The sequence below is a fragment of the Eriocheir sinensis genome, chromosome 57 (assembly GCF_024679095.1).
Source record: "Eriocheir sinensis breed Jianghai 21 chromosome 57, ASM2467909v1, whole genome shotgun sequence".
In the NCBI taxonomy this organism is placed as follows: Eukaryota; Metazoa; Arthropoda; class Malacostraca; order Decapoda; family Varunidae; genus Eriocheir; species Eriocheir sinensis.
In genome coordinates, this window is record NC_066565.1 from 3,918,362 (window position 1) to 3,937,514 (window position 19,153).

The following is a 19,153-nucleotide window of genomic DNA, read 5'->3' on the forward strand; positions in this document are numbered from 1 at the left end:
AATCCTTGGCTCGCTCTCACTGCCGGCACTTTTTTCTCTGACACACACCCTCGCAGAGCCATAGAGCAGGCGTCGCGTTGTTACCGAGAGTGTCGCAGGAAATCCAACATCATATCCCTTCACTGGTAGCCTGGTAACATACACTCCCAGGTCTTTCTCTGCCTCTGTGGTGGATAGTGGAGTGTTTCCCATGTGGTATTGGTGTGCTGGATATCCCTTCACTGGTAGCCTGGTAACATACACTCCCAGGTCTTTCTCTGCATCTGTGGTGGATAGTGGAGTCTTTCCCATGTGGTATTGGTGTGCTGGATATCCCTTCACTGGTAGCCTGGTAACATACACTCCCAGGTCTTTCTCTGCCTCTGTGGTGGATAGTGGAGTGTTTCCCATGTGGTATTGGTGTGCTGGATATCCCTTCACTGGTACCCTGGTAACACACTCCCAGGTCTTTCTCTGCCTCTGTGGTGGATAGTGGAGTGTTTCCCATGTGGTATTGTTGTGCTGGATATCCCTTCACTGGTAGCCTGGTAACATACACTCCCAGGTCTTTCTCTGCCTCTGTGGTGGATAGTAGAGTGTTTCCCATGTGGTATTGGTGTGCTGGATATCCCTTCACTGGTAGCCTGGTAACATACACTCCCAGGTCTTTCTCTGCATCTGTGGTGGATAGTGGAGTGTTTCCCATGTGGTATTGTTGTGCTGGATATCCCATCCCAACATGCAGGACTTTACATTTTTCTACGCTGAATTGTAACAGCCACTTTTTGCTCCATTCCACTGGCTTGGTGAGGTCTTCTGGTAGGAAATCCGCAGTCAAGGGGTCAAGGATCACATTCTTGAAGCATTTTGACGCCCAGGCACACGCACATTCAACAAAGCTTTCGCATAACTTTAGGGCATTTCCATGGGTAGTTATTCGAGCCTAGTGGTAATTTCACAAGGCTTCTGCACACATATATCGGCAGGAGTTATTTCTCGACCAGTCATCCGCCAGTGAAACAACCTTCCTGCACAAGTAGTTAGTGCAGATACGATCAACTCTTTTATGAATCATGTTGACCGTAACTTTGCTGCGGCGGACGGAGTGAACACACCTGCGCGTACATCCAAAACTATTAATCTCCTTAGTGTTAATCTCCTTGAGAGGCATAGGAGTCTGAGAACACTTGACTGGATTGCTGCATTCATTTTAAAGTATGACGTCCAGAATTTGCTAAGCCTTCGTTTCCCTCAGTGTTTTCTCAATGCTCCCTCCCTCCTTCCTCCTTCCCTTCCTTCTTATCTCTCTATCTCCCCCTCTTCTCCTTCCTTGTTCATTCTTCCTGTCTTCTGTGGGTGTTTTTCCTCTTTCCTCTGTGTCCTGTTCTGCTTGCCTTCCTCTCTCTTCCCTCTGTCCCTTCCTCACTTCTCTTCCTCCCTCCCTCTGTCCCTGCATTCCTCGCCCTGTTCGCTGCTATGGTCATTCTTTCCTCTCTTTTTCCTCTTTCCTCTGTGTCCTGTTCTGCTTGCCTTCCTCTCTTCCCTCTGTCCCTTCCTCACTTCTCTTCCTCCCTCCCTCTGTCCCTGCATTCCTCGCCCTGTTCACTGCCATGGTCATTCTTTCCTCTCTTTTTCCTCTTTCCTCTGTGTCCTGTTCTGCTTGCCTTCCTCTCTTCCCTCTGTCCCTTCCTCACTTCTCTTCCTCCCTCCCTCTGTCCCTGCATTCCTCGCCCTGTTCGCTGCCATGGTCATTCTTTCCTCTCTTTTTCCTCTTTCCTCTGTGTCCTGTTCTGCTTGCCTTCCTCTCTCTTCCCTCTGTCCCTTCCTCCCTTCCTCTGTCCCTGCATTCCTCACCCTGCTCCCTTCTCTGCTCATTCTTTCCTCTCTTCTTCTGTGGCTGTACTTCTTTCCTCTGTGTCCTGTTCTGAGTCTTATCATGCACACAGAGTTAATTTATTATGTATTACTTGTGTGTTTGTGTACATTCTATAAGGTTCACGTGCTCTCCCTCCCTCACTCTCTCCTTCGTGGTTTCCAAGGGTAGGAGTTGCACCTTGTTGTGTCCAAAGGCTTACTTGTTTTTCTGCTTAACTTTTTCTTGACTCATTTTTTTTTTCGGGGATAGAAATTGCATCTTTTAGTGTCTTTTCTGCTACTCTTTTTTCCTTCTTATTTTCAGGGTTAGTATTTGCATCTTTTATCAACTGTTCCTTTCATTTTCATTCCCCTCTCTCTCTCTCTCTCTCTCTCTCTCTCTCTCTCTCTCTCTCTCTCTCTCTCTCTCTCTCTCTCTCTCTCTCTCTCTCTCTCTCTCTCTCTCTCTCTCTCTCTCTCTCTCTCTCTCTCTCTCTCTCTCTCTCTCTCTCTCTCTCTCTCTCTCTCTTCCCCCCCCCCCCCCAAGGGTAGGCATTGCATCATTTAACAGCTAAAAATTTACTTGCTTCTCCTCTTCCTTTCCTCTCTCTCTCTCTCTCTCTCTCTCTTTTTTTTTTTTTTTTCCCGAGGGTATCAATTTCAGTCAGCAGCCACAAGTTCCTCAGCCTTTCCTCTTTCCCTTTCTCTCCTCCTTTCTTTGAGGGCGGGCATTGCATCTCTCAGCGGCCAAAATGTGGGCTGTAACATTGTCTGGGGTCGTTGCTCCTCACTCTGGTAGCCTTGGCTGTGATCACTGGCATAGATACTGTTGATGCTTGCTGTTGTTGGTTTTTTATTAATCTATTTTATTTATTTATTTATTTATTTTTATATGGTCCAATAGCTCTGGTAAGCTTTCATGGTTGGCCCAGCCTGTTAGTCCAAGGTGCAGTGGTTCGCGTCCCTGAGTACAAATTTGCAGGCCTGAGTTTAATTCCTGTAGTCAGTGTGCCGCCCACCCAGCTGTTCATCCTTCCTTTTGGGATGGTTGATAAATGGGTGCCTAGGAAAACCTGGGGAAGGTAAACACAGTTATCAGAGGTAACCGGTGACCCAGATGCCACAGTGGCCCTGTGCCGGGTCAAGGGTCCCTCCCACCACATGCTGAAGGAGCCAGCGGGAAGGAGATGAGCACCACCGCCAAGTGCAGCTGCTGGCTATGCTCCCACCATTGCCTCACCTGACACTCATGCCTGGCTCTTGCTGCCGCCTGGAGTTCCACTTGAGTGTCTCTAGAGAGTTTCACAGGAGTCTGGGTACATGGGTGGTGAGCATGTGGGTAGTCTTACGCTACCCAGTGGACATGGTGTTAACTTTGTCACACGTCTGTAAAAATTGCTTCTGTACCATGAACCTAAAGAAACACTCATTAGAACTCAATAGCCTCCCTGTTTGACCTTTAGAAATAGTTGATGTTAGAAGCAAGTGTCATAATGCCAACTTTAGTCTGTATCATTAAGTGACCTTCAGTCTGCCTCAGCCGACCCTTTCACTGGATGAAGACTATTGCCGTCAGTACTTACCTCAGCGATTAATGTCACATGTCTGTCTGGTGATGTATTTGAATTACTTAAGGGGGTATTACACTGGGCAAACTTTCCGTGGATCTTCAGTCAAACCACGATTTCCGCTGGCGTGGTTCTCATTTGTTTCTTGTTGTTGCTGCTGCTGATGATGATGATGATGGTGAGTAATGCCGTCGTCCTTCGGGGAAATCTACCGTAGCTTTGGAAGATCGTGGACGTGTCAGAAAACCACGGAAATATGAGAACCACGCCAGCGGAAATCGTGGTTTGACTGAAGATCCACAGAAAATTTGCCCAGTGTAATAGCCCCTTTAGACATGGATGATTGCCCAGACCACCTTCCCAAAGTGAGTCAGATTGTAGGGCAAGGCGTCACCCGTCAGCCCCTTCCCACCACCTCCCAACAGCTGCGATGGAGGCCAGAGAGACACAAGGAAATGGTCAGTTTGAAAAAGATGTCCCAGACACTCAGCGGGTTAAAGATCCTTGCCTTAGACGCTTGGCTTGGGGATCAGAGTCATAAGTCTTTCAAGGGGTACATGGAAGTTCTTGAAGGACTTACATACTTTTGAACCGTTGCCCACACTCGGCTCACAAACGAGAGAGCCCGGGTTCGATTCCCGGGCGGAGTGGAAAAATTTGGGTGGCTTTTCCAATACCCTACACCCCTGTCCACCCAGCAGTGAATGGGTACCAGGTATTAATTGGGGGTTGTGTCCCGTCTCCTGGGGTCTGTTCCCTTCTCCTATAATTCCTTCCCCTTCTGTCTCTCTCCGGCATATGACCACAGATGTTGCGCCGACTAAACCAAACTTTCCAACTTTCCAACTGTCGCTGATCTGACTTGCTGTAACACTCACGCCACATGGTTCCCTGCCACAGCTTGACACGTAAGGCAAGGAATGGAGTCACATATCTCTGTACACAAAAAATTGACGGATCCTCTTCTTTGTGCATCTTCTACCTCTTAACCTTCTCCTACATCTTCCTCCCACATTCCTCTTCCTCAGATACTTACACTGTCTTGTTTAACCCTTGCAGCCCCGCTGTCGGCTATAGCTGACCGCATTTGTTCACTGAGGACCCGCTGCCGTCTGTATCCGACACTAACTTCTCCCTTTGCTTACGGGGCTTGTGTGGCAGACGAGGGTTTCCAAATTTGACACATGGTAGCTCTCTTTGTTTCTTTGAGAGAGAGAGAGAGAGAGAGAGAGCGGGGGCCCGCCACACCCAGCCACAGCCACAGTAAACTCTGCACACCCAAGTGCAGTTCTAAATGAGCGAAAAAGGCCGCTAACTCAGCTATATCAAAAACATCTTGTGTTTCTTACATATTATTACCAAGACAATGATGAGTGACAGCGTGATCGACAGACGCAACAGTTAAAGTGAATGTAAGGTATAAATTTACACACAGAAATAGTATATATTTAATTATTACTAAAATTTTACACAGTCATGCATGTACATAGTCAAAAAGACAATCATACTGTTTACAAACCTCACTAAAGCAAGAACAATACAGCGTCAGAGTGGCGTGCAGGATGAGGGAGGTTGGCGGGAGGATGCACCACAGCGCACTCCATAACCGTGCCCCATACAGGCAAAAATAAGCCGATATGAATGTTCTTATACCTTGTCCCCTTAGTTTTAGATCATCACAATTGATTTACACAATACAAAAAAATTCATTGTGGCTCGGGGGCTTGGGATGGAGGTGAAAATAAGCTCAAAATAGCGCGGGGCTGTATGGGTTAATGACTGAATGTAGAGTCTTCCCTTAACTGAGCTCTTCTTGTAAGTCACTCACCTCTCCAAACACACCTTTAGAATGACATAAAATTGTACAGTGAAAGAAATCAACACTGTGAGTCCCTGGCCAGTTATTCTCAGCTCTCAAAAATCCTCGGCTCAGTTATTCTCAGCTCTCAAAAATCCTTGGCTCAGTTATTCTCAGCTCTCAAAAATCCTTGGCTCAGTTATTCTCAGCTCTCAAAAATCCTTGGCTCAGTTATTCTCAGCTCTCAAAAATCCTCGGCTCAGTTATTCTCAGCTCTCAAAAATCCTTGGCTCAGTTATTCTCAGCTCTCAAAAATCCTTGGCTCAGTTATTCTCAGCACTTAAAAATCCTTGTCTCAGTTATTCTCAGCACTTAAAAATCCTTGGCTCAGTTATTCTCATCACTCAAAAATCCTTGGCTCAGTTATTCTCAGCACTCAAAAATCCTTGGCTCAGTTATTCTCAGCACTCAAAAATCCTTGGCTCAGTTATTCTCAGCACTCAAAAATCCTTGGCTCAGTTATTCTCAGCACTCAAAACTCCTTGGCTCAGTTATTCTCAGCACTCAAAAATCCTTGGCTCAGTTATTCTCAGCACTCAAAAATCCTTGGCTCAGTTATTCTCAGCACTCAAAAATCCTTGGCTCAGTTATTCTCAGCACTCAAAAATCCTTGGCTCAGTTATTCTCAGCACTCAAAAATCCTTGGCTCAGTTATTCTCAGCACTCAAAAATCCTTGGCTCAGTTATTCTCAGCACTTAAAAATCCTTGGCTCAGTTATTCTCAGCTCTCAAAAATCCTTGGCTCAGTTATTCTCAGCACTCAAAAATCCTTGGCTCAGTTATTCTCAGCTCTCAAAAATCCTTGGCTCAGTTATTCTCAGCTCTCAAAAATCCTCGGCTCAGTTATTCTCAGCACTCAAAAATCCTTGGCTCAGTTATTCTCAGCACTCAAAAATCCTTGGCTCACTTAGTCTCAGCTTTTAAAAATCCTTGGTTATTCTCAGCACTCAAAAATCCTTGGCTCAGTTATTCTCAGCACTCAAAAATCCTTGGCTCAGTTATTCTCAGCACTCAAAAATCCTTGGCTCAGTTATTCTCAGCACTCAAAAATCCTGGCTCAGTTATTCTCAGCTCTCAAAAATCCTTGGCTCAGTTATTCTCAACACTCAAAAATCCTTGGCTCAGTTATTCTCAGCACTCAAAATCCTTGGCTCAGTTATTCTCAGCACTCAAAAATCCTCGGCTCAGTTATTCTCAGCTCTCAAAAATCCTTGGCTCAGTTATTCTCAGCACTCAAAAATCCTTGGCTCAGTTATTCTCAGCACTCAAAAATCCTTGGCTCAGTTATTCTCAGCTCTCAAAAATCCTTGGCTCAGTTATTCTCAGCACTCAAAAATCCTTGGCTCAGTTATTCTCAGCACTCAAAAATCCTCGGCTCAGTTATTCTCAGCACTCAAAAATCCTTGGCTCAGTTATTCTCAGCACTCAAAAATCCTTGGCTCAGTTATTCTCAGCACTCAAAAATCCATGGCTCAGTTATTCTCAGCACTCAAAAATCCTTGGCTCAGTTATTCTCAGCACCCAAAAATCCTTGGCTCAGTTATTCTCAGCACCCAAAAATCCTTGGCTCAGTTATTCTCAGCACCCAAAAATCCTTGGCTCAGTTATTCTCAGCACCCAAAAATCCTTGGCTCAGTTATTCTCAGCTCTCAAAAATCCTTGGCTCAGCTATTCTCAGCACTCAAAAATCCTTGGCTCAGTTATTCTCAGCTCTCAAAAATCCTTGGCTCAGTTATTCTCAGCTCTTAAAAATCTTTGGCTCAGTTATTCTCAGCACTCAAAAATCCTTGGCTCAGTTATTCTCAGCACTCAAAAATCCTTGGCTCAGTTATTCTCAGCACTCAAAAATCCTTGGCTCAGTTATTCTCAGCACCCAAAAATCCTTGGCTCAGTTATTCTCAGCACCCAAAAATCCTTGGCTCAGTTATTCTCAGCTCTCAAAAATCCTTGGCTCAGTTATTCTCAGCACTCAAAAATCCTTGGCTCAGTTATTCTCAGCACTCAAAAATCCTTGGCTCAGTTATTCTCAGCACTCAAAAATCCTTGGCTCACTTAGTCTCAGCTCTTAAAAATCCTTGGTTATTCTCAGCACTCAAAAATTGTGATCTCAGACAAAAAAGAAAATGCCGATCTCACACGACACACCCATCAAACCACCCCCAGTACAGGCTTTCATGGTTCTTATTATTTTATTATTATTATTATTATTATTATTATTATTATTATTATTATTATTATTATTATTATTATCATTATTGTTATTCATCTCCCCATGTGGTGATGAGTATGCTTGCCTTCCTCTCAAAAGGCTCATAACTCTCAAAATCTTTAACCCTTCAAAATCTGCTCCGAGTCACTTTCTTTCTAATTATTGTTGTTATTCCTCAGACCCCAAATGATCTTAAGTATGTTTTCTTTTCTCACACAGATGAATGAATGGAGGCCAAGAAAATAGTGCATTAAAGTTATTTATTGCCTTGGCCTGTCTTGTGTCTGCCCATGTAACTTGTCATACAGTACAGTCAATTCATATCTTGATGAGTGTTGATATGAGGGAGGCTGGGAGGCCCTGCACCTCACCGCAGCACACACTCACTCTTGCATTCTCTCCCCAAAGTTTGGTTGGTGCATGGTGCTGGATGCCTCCTGTCTTGTGTCTTCTTTAGTCTTATAACATTTGGTGCTATATTTTTCCCTCTTGGAGAACAGCGCACAACGGCAACATTGACAAGTACACGCCACACAAACTGATCACTGTTTTGACCCCAACTGATGGTGCTGCGTGAGGGCCCTCGCCTGTGGAGCAGAGGGTGTCGCATAGGTACCTGCAGAGGCTTCCTGCCTGAAAACCAAACTGACTTGCTGATAGCTAACAGGTTGTCAAACAGAGCCTAACAGAGCTGCCAACAGCCAATATAGTTGTGTTGGGGCAAGCAGTGAAACAGACACACGCGGGTACAGGGGCTCGCAGCGAGGGAGGGCAGATAGTTTTTCCCCAAATGTGCTGCCGGTTGTGTCAGAAGGCTCTCTTGAGGGGGTTGGTGGGTGGCCTGGCCCATTGATAGCACAGGGAATTTTACTCTTTAAGTTGCTGCTGTGGTGTGACTGTTGTGTCTCAGTGATGGGTGAATGTTGTCAGCACCTTGTGGTGGGACACAAACCTGGACCTACAGGATCACCACGTCTGGACGCTGACCACTCGGCCCTGGCCCCCACTGCTGCCTGTTATTCTCTGTCTACCTGCGAGCAAGCCTTAGCATCCACAATTCTGGCAATAACACCATCATCATGTTGATGGAGTGGCACTCCATGTGGAATTTGTTCCATAAATCAGTCAAATATTAAAGGAAAGAGGGCAGGTCTTGTGTCCCTCCTCTGGGCCTCGTCTGGCTGTGGTTGTTGTGCTGTGACTCGCTGGGACCTGTGTGGAGCAGCTTGTTGGTACTGACGACATGCTTTGTTATGGTGATCCAAGGCAACAGTAATAAGCGTGTTCAGCCTCCCAGAGCCAGCAGGAGAAGGCTCTGCTGGGAGTCCATTTTACAGTCTATTGTTGCACCTTGCCACATTTTCTTGTGCTGACCAGAGAGAGGACGGCAGTGTTCCTGTGTGGAGCTGCCCTGTGCTGGACTAAGTTTCAGTAGGATAGAAATGACATTCTCAAGACACAGTCAGCCCTGCTGTCTGAAGACCACTTGTCAGCCTGGACTTCAGCAAGACTAAAGAGGATCAGGTGGAGTGCAGAGGGGCAGCATGAGCCAAGCAAGAATGGCACCACTGTAAAACATTTGCCTGTGCCACTAACAGGCTGGGGCTGGCCACCAGGCCCCACCCTGGCAGCCTGCCGGCTTGGTGCAGGATGCAGCGGTGGCAGCTGTGCTGAAACAGGGCTTTGCCTCATCAAGCACTGCACTGTTGACATGGCCAATGAAGTCAACTATGTTTTTCTCCTTAAAAGTGGTGTATAAACGCTTCAAAATCAACAGCCATACACAGACATGACATGTGGTGCCCTGTTCCCCTTGACATGGTGCAAAGCAGCAGCCATTCCCTGGACACAAGCCTGTGAGAGAATATTTTGCCCTGTCTGGCCCTGAAAACGTGTGTTGTATACAGTGTTCAGCGCGTCCTCACGTTAGATCAGTGACACCATTATAAAGATGTCCTGGAGCTCTGAGATGGACCCTGCAGAGGCTGGTTGGCAGGTTAATGAGCTTGAGGTCTGCCTGTGTTTACCTTTGCTTTCCTGTGCTCCTGTGACCGTCTCCAGCAGTGCCTCCAGCATTGGAGGGAACGCGGTCACTGGGCCGTGTGTGAGCCACCTCAAGGGGCCTTCCGTTACAGACTAGAATTGGAACTCAAAAGACAAGCAGCTATTTTTCCCCTGGCTTATAAGGTTGAATATATTTCAACCAGACGTCCCATTGCCCATTCCTGCATTCACGGTTATCCTTGTTGGGAAGTTGAAGTTTGGCGAGGCTGACACGACTAGATATGGATTATCCAGTACATGCAGAGGTGATAGAGCTGACGACAGCCATGAATTCAAAGCAGAGGTGGACAAAAACAGATTCAGAGACAGAGCAACACACACACACACACACACACACAAGGACACAGTAAAAAATTGAAAAATAGAAGATGTTTGAGAGACATGAAAAAATATAGCTTCCCGCAAAGAAGCATAGAGGTTTGGAACAGACTAAGTGAGGATGTAGTATCGGCAAAGAGTGTGCACAACTTTAAGGAAAAACTGGACAAGTACAGATATGGAGACGGGACCACACGAGCGTAAGCCCAGGCCCTGTTAAACTACAAGTAGGTAAATACACACACACACACACACACACACACACACACACACACACACAGGCACAGCAGCAGCCCCCCATGCGCTGTTCTCCGCCCCCCGTCCTCACCTCCTTAGCCTTACTTACAGTGTCTGATGCTCTTCATTTTGCCTCCTGGTCTTATTATGATTTGGTCTTCCTCTCGTGCAGCAGCCTAGTTGGGGGTAGAGGAGGGAGCGTGGGGGGGACAGAGGCTTATTGGGGAGGCGTGGTGTCGCCCCAGCCCCCCCCCGCGGCGTGGGATGCCTTGCCAGACCAACACAGGTGCATGAACCCCACCACACCTCTCCTACTACTGCTACTACTACTACTACTAATACTGCTGCCCATACTACTACTAATACTAATACTATTACTACTACTACTACTACTATTACTATTATTACTACTACTACTACTATTACTACTACTACTACTACTACTACTACTACTACTTCTACTACTCCTACTACTCGCTGTATCTGCTATTGTCAACACCTGCCGCCACCCCTCACCTCCATCCCTCTTCCCTCGCTTGTGATTGGTTGCGTTCTGCCAAGCCTCCTCAGCGCTCACCTCTGATTGGTTGAAGTATGAAGCACCTCTGTATCACTCTGGCTGGTATTACAAGACACTCTGCCATATCACATCAGCTATTTCTAAAGGTCAAAGAGGGGGTCAGTCGGGTTCTAATGAGTGTTTCTTTAGGTTCACGGTACAGAGGAAGGGTCAGACTACCACCAGGGTCATAAAACTACCCCTGGAAATGCCCACAACTCCTATGAAAGCCTTGTCAAATATGTGTTTTTGGGCAGCGAAATGTCTCATAACACGACCCTCGGTTTTTTCATTGGTTCTGCTTCACACACAGTTTTCATTGGTTGCTGGGGCAGGGTCGGCGGTGTGTGGCGGTGTTACGCAGGACTGTCTAAGCGTGGTGGTGGTATTTATTAACTGTGCTGTGGCTGGGTTGGATTTTTACCTCATTTTTGGGATGGAATTGCCAGTTAGAAGTATTGGGTTTTCACAGTTGACATGTTACAAACTCAGTCGTGGCCTCATTTTTGGGACGGAATTGTTAGTTTATTTATTTATTTATTTATTATTATTTTTTTATGTCTTCATCTATGGCTCCGGTAGGCCTTTGTAGTGGGGCCTGATGGTTGGCCCCAGCCCGTTGTGGTGCAGGCAATTGTTTATAGTGGCGCCATCTTGCAATTGCTCATGCTGCCCCCCGGAACTCCTCCTTGATTCACTTGGACGGTTTCCTCTAGAGTCCGGGTTGGTATGTGGTCTTCAGGACAGCATGTGGGTAGTCTTAGGCCACTCGGCGGTGACTGAAAAATCCCAGGTGGTAGTGTGGGGATTCGAACCCGTGTCGTCCATCATGCGGTGAATGTGGAGCCCGCACGCTACCACTCAGCCACCGCCTACCCATTAGAAGTGTTGGGTTTTCACAGTTGATGTGTTACAAAGTCAATCATGGCCTCATTTTGGGGACAGAATTGCCTGTTAGAAGTGTTGGGTTTTCACAGTTGATGTGTTACAAACCCAGTCGTATAAAGTGATATAGAAAAATCAGCACAACCAGATAACCACACCTTGAAAACAGCTCAAAAAAGACTTATCAGCCACATCATTGTTAACCGTGTAGCAGCGATGGGCCAAATTTGTGGCTTTACCGTGTACCAGCGATGGGCCGGATTTGTGGCTTTACCGTGTACTAGTGACGGGCCATATTTGTGGCTTTACCTTGTACCAGTGACGGGCCATATTTGTGGCTTTACCGTGTACCAGCGACGGGCCAAATTCTTGACATGATATAAACCCCCCAAAATAGATGATGCATAAACTGATCACAAATGCATTGATATATATTATGAAATGGTTTGTGTGAGTGATGATTATTTCTCATTTTCTCACCTAGAGGGACCTTTAAGAAGCATGATCCCTGCCGCTACAGGGTTAAGAAAGACTAACACAACATTTAAAATTAAAAAGTCAGGCGCTAGTGTGGTCACCTATGCTCAGTGTCGCTACTTTGCATCTCTTATTGGGAGCGAGTGACCTCCTATCGGGTGCAGGTAACTCTCAATTTACGCGAGTATTGTGTCCTTGAAGAGGTCGCGTAAATCAAAAACAATGTAAATCAAACAAGAGGTAGGTTTGTACCTTTACTGTATCACTCTGACTCCTCTCCCTCTCGTGGTTCCTCCTCTGGCTGCCCTTCCCCTCGTGGTAGCACAGCAGCGAGGGTGTTGTTGTTGTTGAGTAGCGTGGCAGCGTGGGTACTGTATTGTTGTTCAAGTGGCGCGCGGGAAGAACTGAGCTCAGCTGTGTGGCCATGGCGCCGTGTGAGTCCAGTTGCGTGAGACAGCTGGTGGATACTTCATAAAATATCGTGTATAAGTGAAAAAAAACGTGTAAATTAAACATTTATTTGGATTTTGGACCACGCGTTGTTTCAAAAACGCGTAAATCAAACTCGCGTAAATTGAGAGTTACCTGTCAACGTTAGAGCAGTGTCTTGAGCCTGGCTAAAGGGAACACCTCAGAGCATCACACCAAGACTCAAGCGCTTATTCTGAAACGTGTGTGGGTGTGCAGGCCTCAGAATGTTATAAGAATGTGGGCCAGTAGAAGCCTTGTCAAAGTATCACTAGGCTTGTAACACTACCCATGGGAATACTAACACAGTCTCTACCAAAGCCCTGTCCTGTGTGGGTGTGTAGGCCCCAAAATGTTATAAGAATGTGGGCCAGTAGAAGCCTTGTCAAAGTATCACTAGGCTCGTAACACTACCCAACACAGTCTCTACCAAAGCCCTGTCCTGTGTGGATGTGTAGGCCCCAAAATGTTATAAGAATGTGGGCCAGTAGAAGCCTTGTTAAACTATCACTAGGCTCGTAACACTACCCAACACAGTCTCTACCAAAGCCTTGTCCAACTATCACTAGGCTCGTAACACTACCCAACACAGTCTCTACCAAAGCCTTGTCCAACTATCACTAGGCTCGTAACACTACCCATGGGAATACTAACACAGTCTCCACCAAAGCCCTGTTCTGTGTGGGTGTGTAGGCCATGCATAATTAGTCGATATCCTAAACTAGGATGGCGTTATTTATTTAATTTATACTCTCGTATGATGATGACATCATCGCCCGCGCACCATTTTACTATGGAAATCCCCTATATACGAAAGGGTTAGGGACTGAAAAAAACTTTCGTTTATCGATTTTTCGTATATCGAAGCCATTTCCCCCATAGGATTGTTAATAAATAGGGGGGTTAGGGAAAAGAGCAAGAAAAAAAAAAAAAAAGTTAAATATAACTATGCTTAAAAGCAATTTACTACTCACAATACAATGAAACGCAAGGCTCATAAATAATTAAAAACAATTACCATTTCCTGTTCCTTTACTGTTATAGAAATGCATTACATATGTTAGGACAATCCCCTCTAACTCGTCACTACAACTCATCACTTAACATTGCCAATGTTTACTTCCCAAGCTGTGAAAGGCCAGTTTTGACTCTCGTGCAAACACGTGCCAAACAGTACACCACCGCTTCCTCAAGCCCCCCAACCCCTCCATCACCCTCACGTTTCCTCACGCTGGCTGGGATGTGTTTAGGATTCGAGTCGAAGCAAGGGGTTCACAAACTGGCAACGCTAAGTGATGAGCGTTGAAGTGGAGGGGACTGGACATGGACACTTGCTGCCTAATCACTTCGAGTCTGCGTGCGGCTGTTGACGGCCACGGCGACCGATATAGACATCGGGTACGAAACAGTGGGCTGAAACTGTCGTACTTTTTCAGATATGCGAAGCATGTCTTTCGTGAACCGAAAATTGTCCTATATTTTTCACTTTCGTATATCCGAATTTTCGTACATCGAGCTTTCGTATATCGGGGATTTCCTGTACATATTTTTCACCCCAGACTCACTCTTTGCCTTTCGTGGTCAACATAACGATAACAAAAGCTTTCCGTGGACTTCTAATGCATGATAGTGGTCAAGAGAAAGTGCCTCCAGCCGGTGGTCATGGTTGCGGGCGGGTAATCCCAGCGTTGCCCAACATTAGGCTGTGGTCGAGTGTTCGTAGAGGCGTCCGGAATTTTGATAGTTCAGATATGGCAACCCTACCCATGAAGGCATTCTTCATTCATCATCGTTACTGAGCAATGTTACTACATATTTCAGTGCCCAGGCTTATAAGAAGCCATCATAGTGAATAAATGGTGTTTAATGTGAAACCTTGTTATTTGATCGTTTCTTAATCAACAAAACGCAAAGTAATGCCAGTAACTGTCCATCCGCTTCGTGTCATGCTGTAAAAAAAAGAAAAAATTCCAACAAACATGACTAGCCTTACCTTGAAAAACGGATAAAGAAAGAAAGACGAAGTTGTTATCGGAAGTCTTGAATTTTCACACACAGTAAACCCTCTGGTACCCGGGTTAATAGAGCCACGGGGGCACCCGGATATGGTGTAGGGTAAGTCTACGGACCCGAAAACCCAACTTTGGATCATGGGCTGCCATAAAGGCAACGACAGAGTACTGCATAGGTGCTTCTGTCCATAGCCTACTCATATGGTGCGCCCCATGGCTTTGTAGCAGTCAGTCAGCACCAGGGAGTGAAATGATTGACGTGCTCCGGGCACTGAGAAAAGGGTTCCAGTAGCGTCGTCATGGTTAGCACTCGCGGCAATCTCTCTTTGGCTTATCACAGTCCTGCTGCACCTTGGGGGAATCTATTACTTGGGATTTGGCAATTGGGCGCGACAGCCTCAGCCGCTAACCCATTGCTGGGGTGCCTAGCCCTGTGTTCACAGGCAGCAGCTAATGTTCCCCTGCCTGGCCAGTCACAGCAGTGGGCCTGGACCCAACCCAGAAAAGCCCAGGTATTTGTGGCAGCTTAACCGCCCAAGTCTGCACCATCGTGTTTACCACGCAGGCTTTCTAGCAGACCCAGCACTGCCACAAGAAACTTTTTACGGGTCCAGTTTTACAAAACTGTAAGGCCAACACTCTGTGCTGTTCTTGGGTGCACGCCCACGGCTTTATCGCTGCGTAGCTGCGTTAGCAACCTCGTGGCTGTGAGCACCGCGGGCTTTACCACCCGGGTCAACCAGAAGGCATACCAGAGCGATAACTGAAGCGGTCCGGGCTGGCAACGGGCATCAAGTGCTCAAAGCAGGCTTCTATGCGGACGCCCAAACAGGCAACCCAGGGCGCTACCCTTTTAAGCCCGGCAATGAGCCCAAAGGCCCACAGATACTGGGCAAGTATGCCAGGCCGCCCCACTCTGAGTGTGAGTGGGGAGGATAACCAAGGAGTCAGTAACAACCTGCCGCATCTGCTTGCGCGGTGATCTGTGGCTGTTTAGTTGTACTGTGTTGCCCTTGCGAGCCAGGGGGGGCGGGTACCCCCTGCACAGTGCATCCAGCGGGACCACGGGGAGGCCAGCCACAAGAAGTAACCACGATTTATGGCCAGCCCGCACCTCCAGATCGGGCTGGCCCACGGGACTCCCGAACCCCACCGTAAGCATGGTAAAATCCTTCTTTCACATGTCGGACCGAGGGCGGTACTTATCCGCATTTCTTATTCCGCCCTCACTCCTGCAGGAGTGCTAGCGGACCCGCACACCTTCTCCACAGGGATGGAGCCCTGCTCACCTAGTCCAGTCTGGATTTATGGTAGGCAGTCATCAAGGCTTAAGCTAGGGTTCGCACTGTGTTTCATTTGAACAGTTCTTTAATTGACACTCCCGCCATTTAAACCTGCACTGCCTTGACTCTCGTCACTTTGATATGGTCTGCAGCGCTCGGCAAGAACGTTTACGTGCCAGTTGTACTGCGAAGCACACAGCTGTCCTGCGAACCTTCGCACCAGGACGTCAATATCATTGCTACATGCAAGCTGGGGCGCGCCTCAGGGGCAGAGCTTAGAGGCATCGTGCAGGCAATTTGAATGACTTTTGGCGGCGCGCGACAATTTAAAAAAAATTTTTGGAAAAAAATCAAATATTTTTGAAAACTCCCGGATACGGGCGAGGTTGGATACAGTGCACCCAGATGACTGAGGGTTTACGGTAGTTGACACATTACAAACTAAAGTCATAAAGAGAGATGTATAAAAAAAAAAAAAATCCAACAAACCTGACAAACCACACCTTGAAAAACGGATAAAAAAAAAGACAAAGTTGTTATCAGAAGCGTTGAATTTTCACAGAGTTGAGACATTACAAACTCAGCCATAAAAAGAGATATACATAAAATAATCCCAGCAAACCCAACACCTTGAAAAACAGATAAAAAGAGACGAAGTTGTTATTGGAACTCTTGAATTTACACAGAGTTGCCACACTACAAACTCACCCATAAAAACAGATTAAAAAAAAAAAAAAAATCCAGCAAACCCGACTAACCAGACCTTGAAAAACGGACAAAGAAAAAAAGCTGAAGTTGATATCGGAACTCTTAAATTTTCAGAGTTGACACATTACGAACTCAGTCATAAAAAAGAGATGTATAAAAAAATAAAATAAATAAAAAATCCCAGCAAACCCAACACCTTAAAAAACGGGTACAAAATAGACGAATCAGCCACAGTAGGATTGACGAGACTTACACCACGCTAAGAAAAAATCGGGCGCTAGTTATAGGGACAAGCGAATCAGTTACGGAGGCAATGAAAAGTGTGAAGCAGAGAGTGTAGAGTGAGGCTGCGGAGGCTTGGGGGAAAGAGGGGATGACAACACAAGAGAGAGAGAGAGAGAGAGAGAGAGAGAGAGAGAACAAGAAACTAAGATACACAGTGAAAAAGAGAGACAAAAAAAGAGAGAAAATGAGAAAAAGCAAGGAAAAGAACGAGAGAGAGAGAGAGAGAGAGAGAGAGAGTTTCCCAGTTTTTCCCAATCTTCTATCAGCCAGTCACCTTTTCCTTCATGCATTACGATCTTTCCTTTCCCTTCCCTTCCCTTGGTATAAGTTTTGTCTTCCCAACCAATAAGTTTTCAGGGATTCAAGGACTGACACTACTCTCTCTCTCTCTCTCTCTCTCTCTCTCTCTCTCTCTCACGTTTTTTTCCTTGCTTTTTCTCACTTTCTCTTTTTTTCTTTATCTTATTTTTTTTTCTTTCTTTGTTACACCTATTTTTTTTCTCTCTCTCTCTCTCTCTCTCTCTCTCTTGTTCTTATTCTTGCTTTCTCTCACTTTCTCTCTTTTTCTTTGTCTCTCTCTTTCTCCTTCTCTATCTCACCTTGTATCTCAGTTTCTTGCATTCCTTGTCTCTCTTTCTCTCTCGTCTCCCTTTCTCTTATTTTCTCACCGTCACGTTCCTCTCCCTCCCCTTGCCACTTGACTTACCGCCACTTGTAACTGTTCTTGTATATTGCCACTTGGACTCAGCACCACATGGCTATTCACTCTTATTTGGCTTGCTGGCTCACTTCACTCACTACCCAAGCACCAGCCACGGCCCTTAGCAGCCTCAGGTCCTGTCAAACGCATAGCCGGGCCAGCTTTCAAACAGCTCTCCTCAGCTTTTTAGTTTTTGTGATAATACCAAAGTTTGCCGCCTAGTTGTTTAACCCGGTAGCAGCGATGGGCCAGATTTGTGGCTGTACCGTGTAGCAGCGATGGGCCAAATTTGTGGCTTTACCGTGTAGCAGCGATGGGCCAAATTTGTGGCTTTACCATGTAGCAGCGACGGGCCAAATTTGTGCCATGATTTTAATCCCCCCAAAATAGATGATACATAAACTGATCACAAATGCTTTGATATGTATTATGAAATGGTTTGTGTGAGGGGTGATTTTTTCTCATTTTTCTCGCTTGGAGGGACCATTAAGAAACATGATCCCCGCTGCTACCGGGTTAAACGTGGTATTAGTATTTGTTGACATTTCTGTGGCTAGTTTTTCGGAACAGAGGGATGTGTGATAAGTCGAATCCGTGAAGCCTTGGGCGCCCACAGAGGTCGGTTCAGGGGCAGTATTACAAGCAACGTTTCTGGGTTGTCGTACTTTAGCCTCTTGTGTTGGCCGATCTCCGACCCAAAAACTGCGCTTCCATCACCCAAATAACTGCCTTCATTTTTTTCTTTTCTTTTGTTTTCTTTTTTACAGCCAAGGAGACAGCACAAGGGCACACAGAAAAAGGAAACAATAAAAAAAGCCTTCATTTATTTATTTTTTATTTTATTTTACAGCCAAGGAGACAGCTCAAGGGCACAAAAAAAGGAAACAATAAAAAAAGCCTTCATTTATTTTTTATTTTATTTTACAGCCAAGGAGACAGCACAAGGGCACACAGAAAAAGGAAACAATAAAAAAAGCCTTTATTTATTTATTTTTTATTTTATTTTACAGCCAAGGAGACAGCACAAGGGCACACAGAAAAAGGAAACAATAAAAAAAGCCTTCATTTATTTTTTATTTTATTTTACAGCAAAGGAGACAGCTCAAGGGCACAAAAAAAGGAAACAATAAAAAAAGCCTTCATTTATTTTTTATTTTATTATTACAGCCAAGGAGACCGCACAAGGGCACACAAATAAAGGAAACAATAAAAGAATCCCGCTACTCGCTGCCCCTGTAAAGAATCCAAAGAGGCGGCCGAAAGAGCACTCAATTACGTGAGAAGAGGTGTCCTGATATGGTTATTGTTTAAATGGTTAATTATTGGTGCTTCTCGGCAACAGTTATGGGGCGGAAACCAGTAAATACGTGGCTCTGAGTACGACAATCTGGCAACCATGATTACAAGTCCAATAGGGGTAGGCAGTGGCTGAGTGGTAGCATGCTGGGCCCACATTCATCGCGTGATGGACGACGTGAGTTCGAATCCCCACGCTACCACCTCGGATTTTTCAGTCACCGCCGAGTGGCTTAAAACTACCCACATGCTGTCCTGAAGACCACCCATCAACCCGGACTCTATGGGAAACCATCCAAGTGAATCAAGAAGGATTCCAGGGGGCAGCATGAGCCAAGAGAAGATGGCGCCACTATAAACACTTGCCTGCGCCATGACGGGCTGGGGCCGAAC

At 46.0% G+C, this 19,153-nt stretch overlaps 1 protein-coding gene across 1 annotated transcript in view; it reads left to right on the forward strand.

The window, feature by feature from the left end:
• Window positions 1-19,153, forward strand: part of LOC126984340 (liprin-alpha-1-like) — a 152,547-nt gene that overhangs the window by 82,564 nt on the left and 50,830 nt on the right. Inside the window, exon 15 of the mRNA XM_050837952.1 lies at window positions 10,260-10,373. Within this exon, the coding sequence (XP_050693909.1) occupies window positions 10,260-10,373 (114 nt within the window). The remainder of the gene's footprint in view (window positions 1-10,259; window positions 10,374-19,153) is intronic.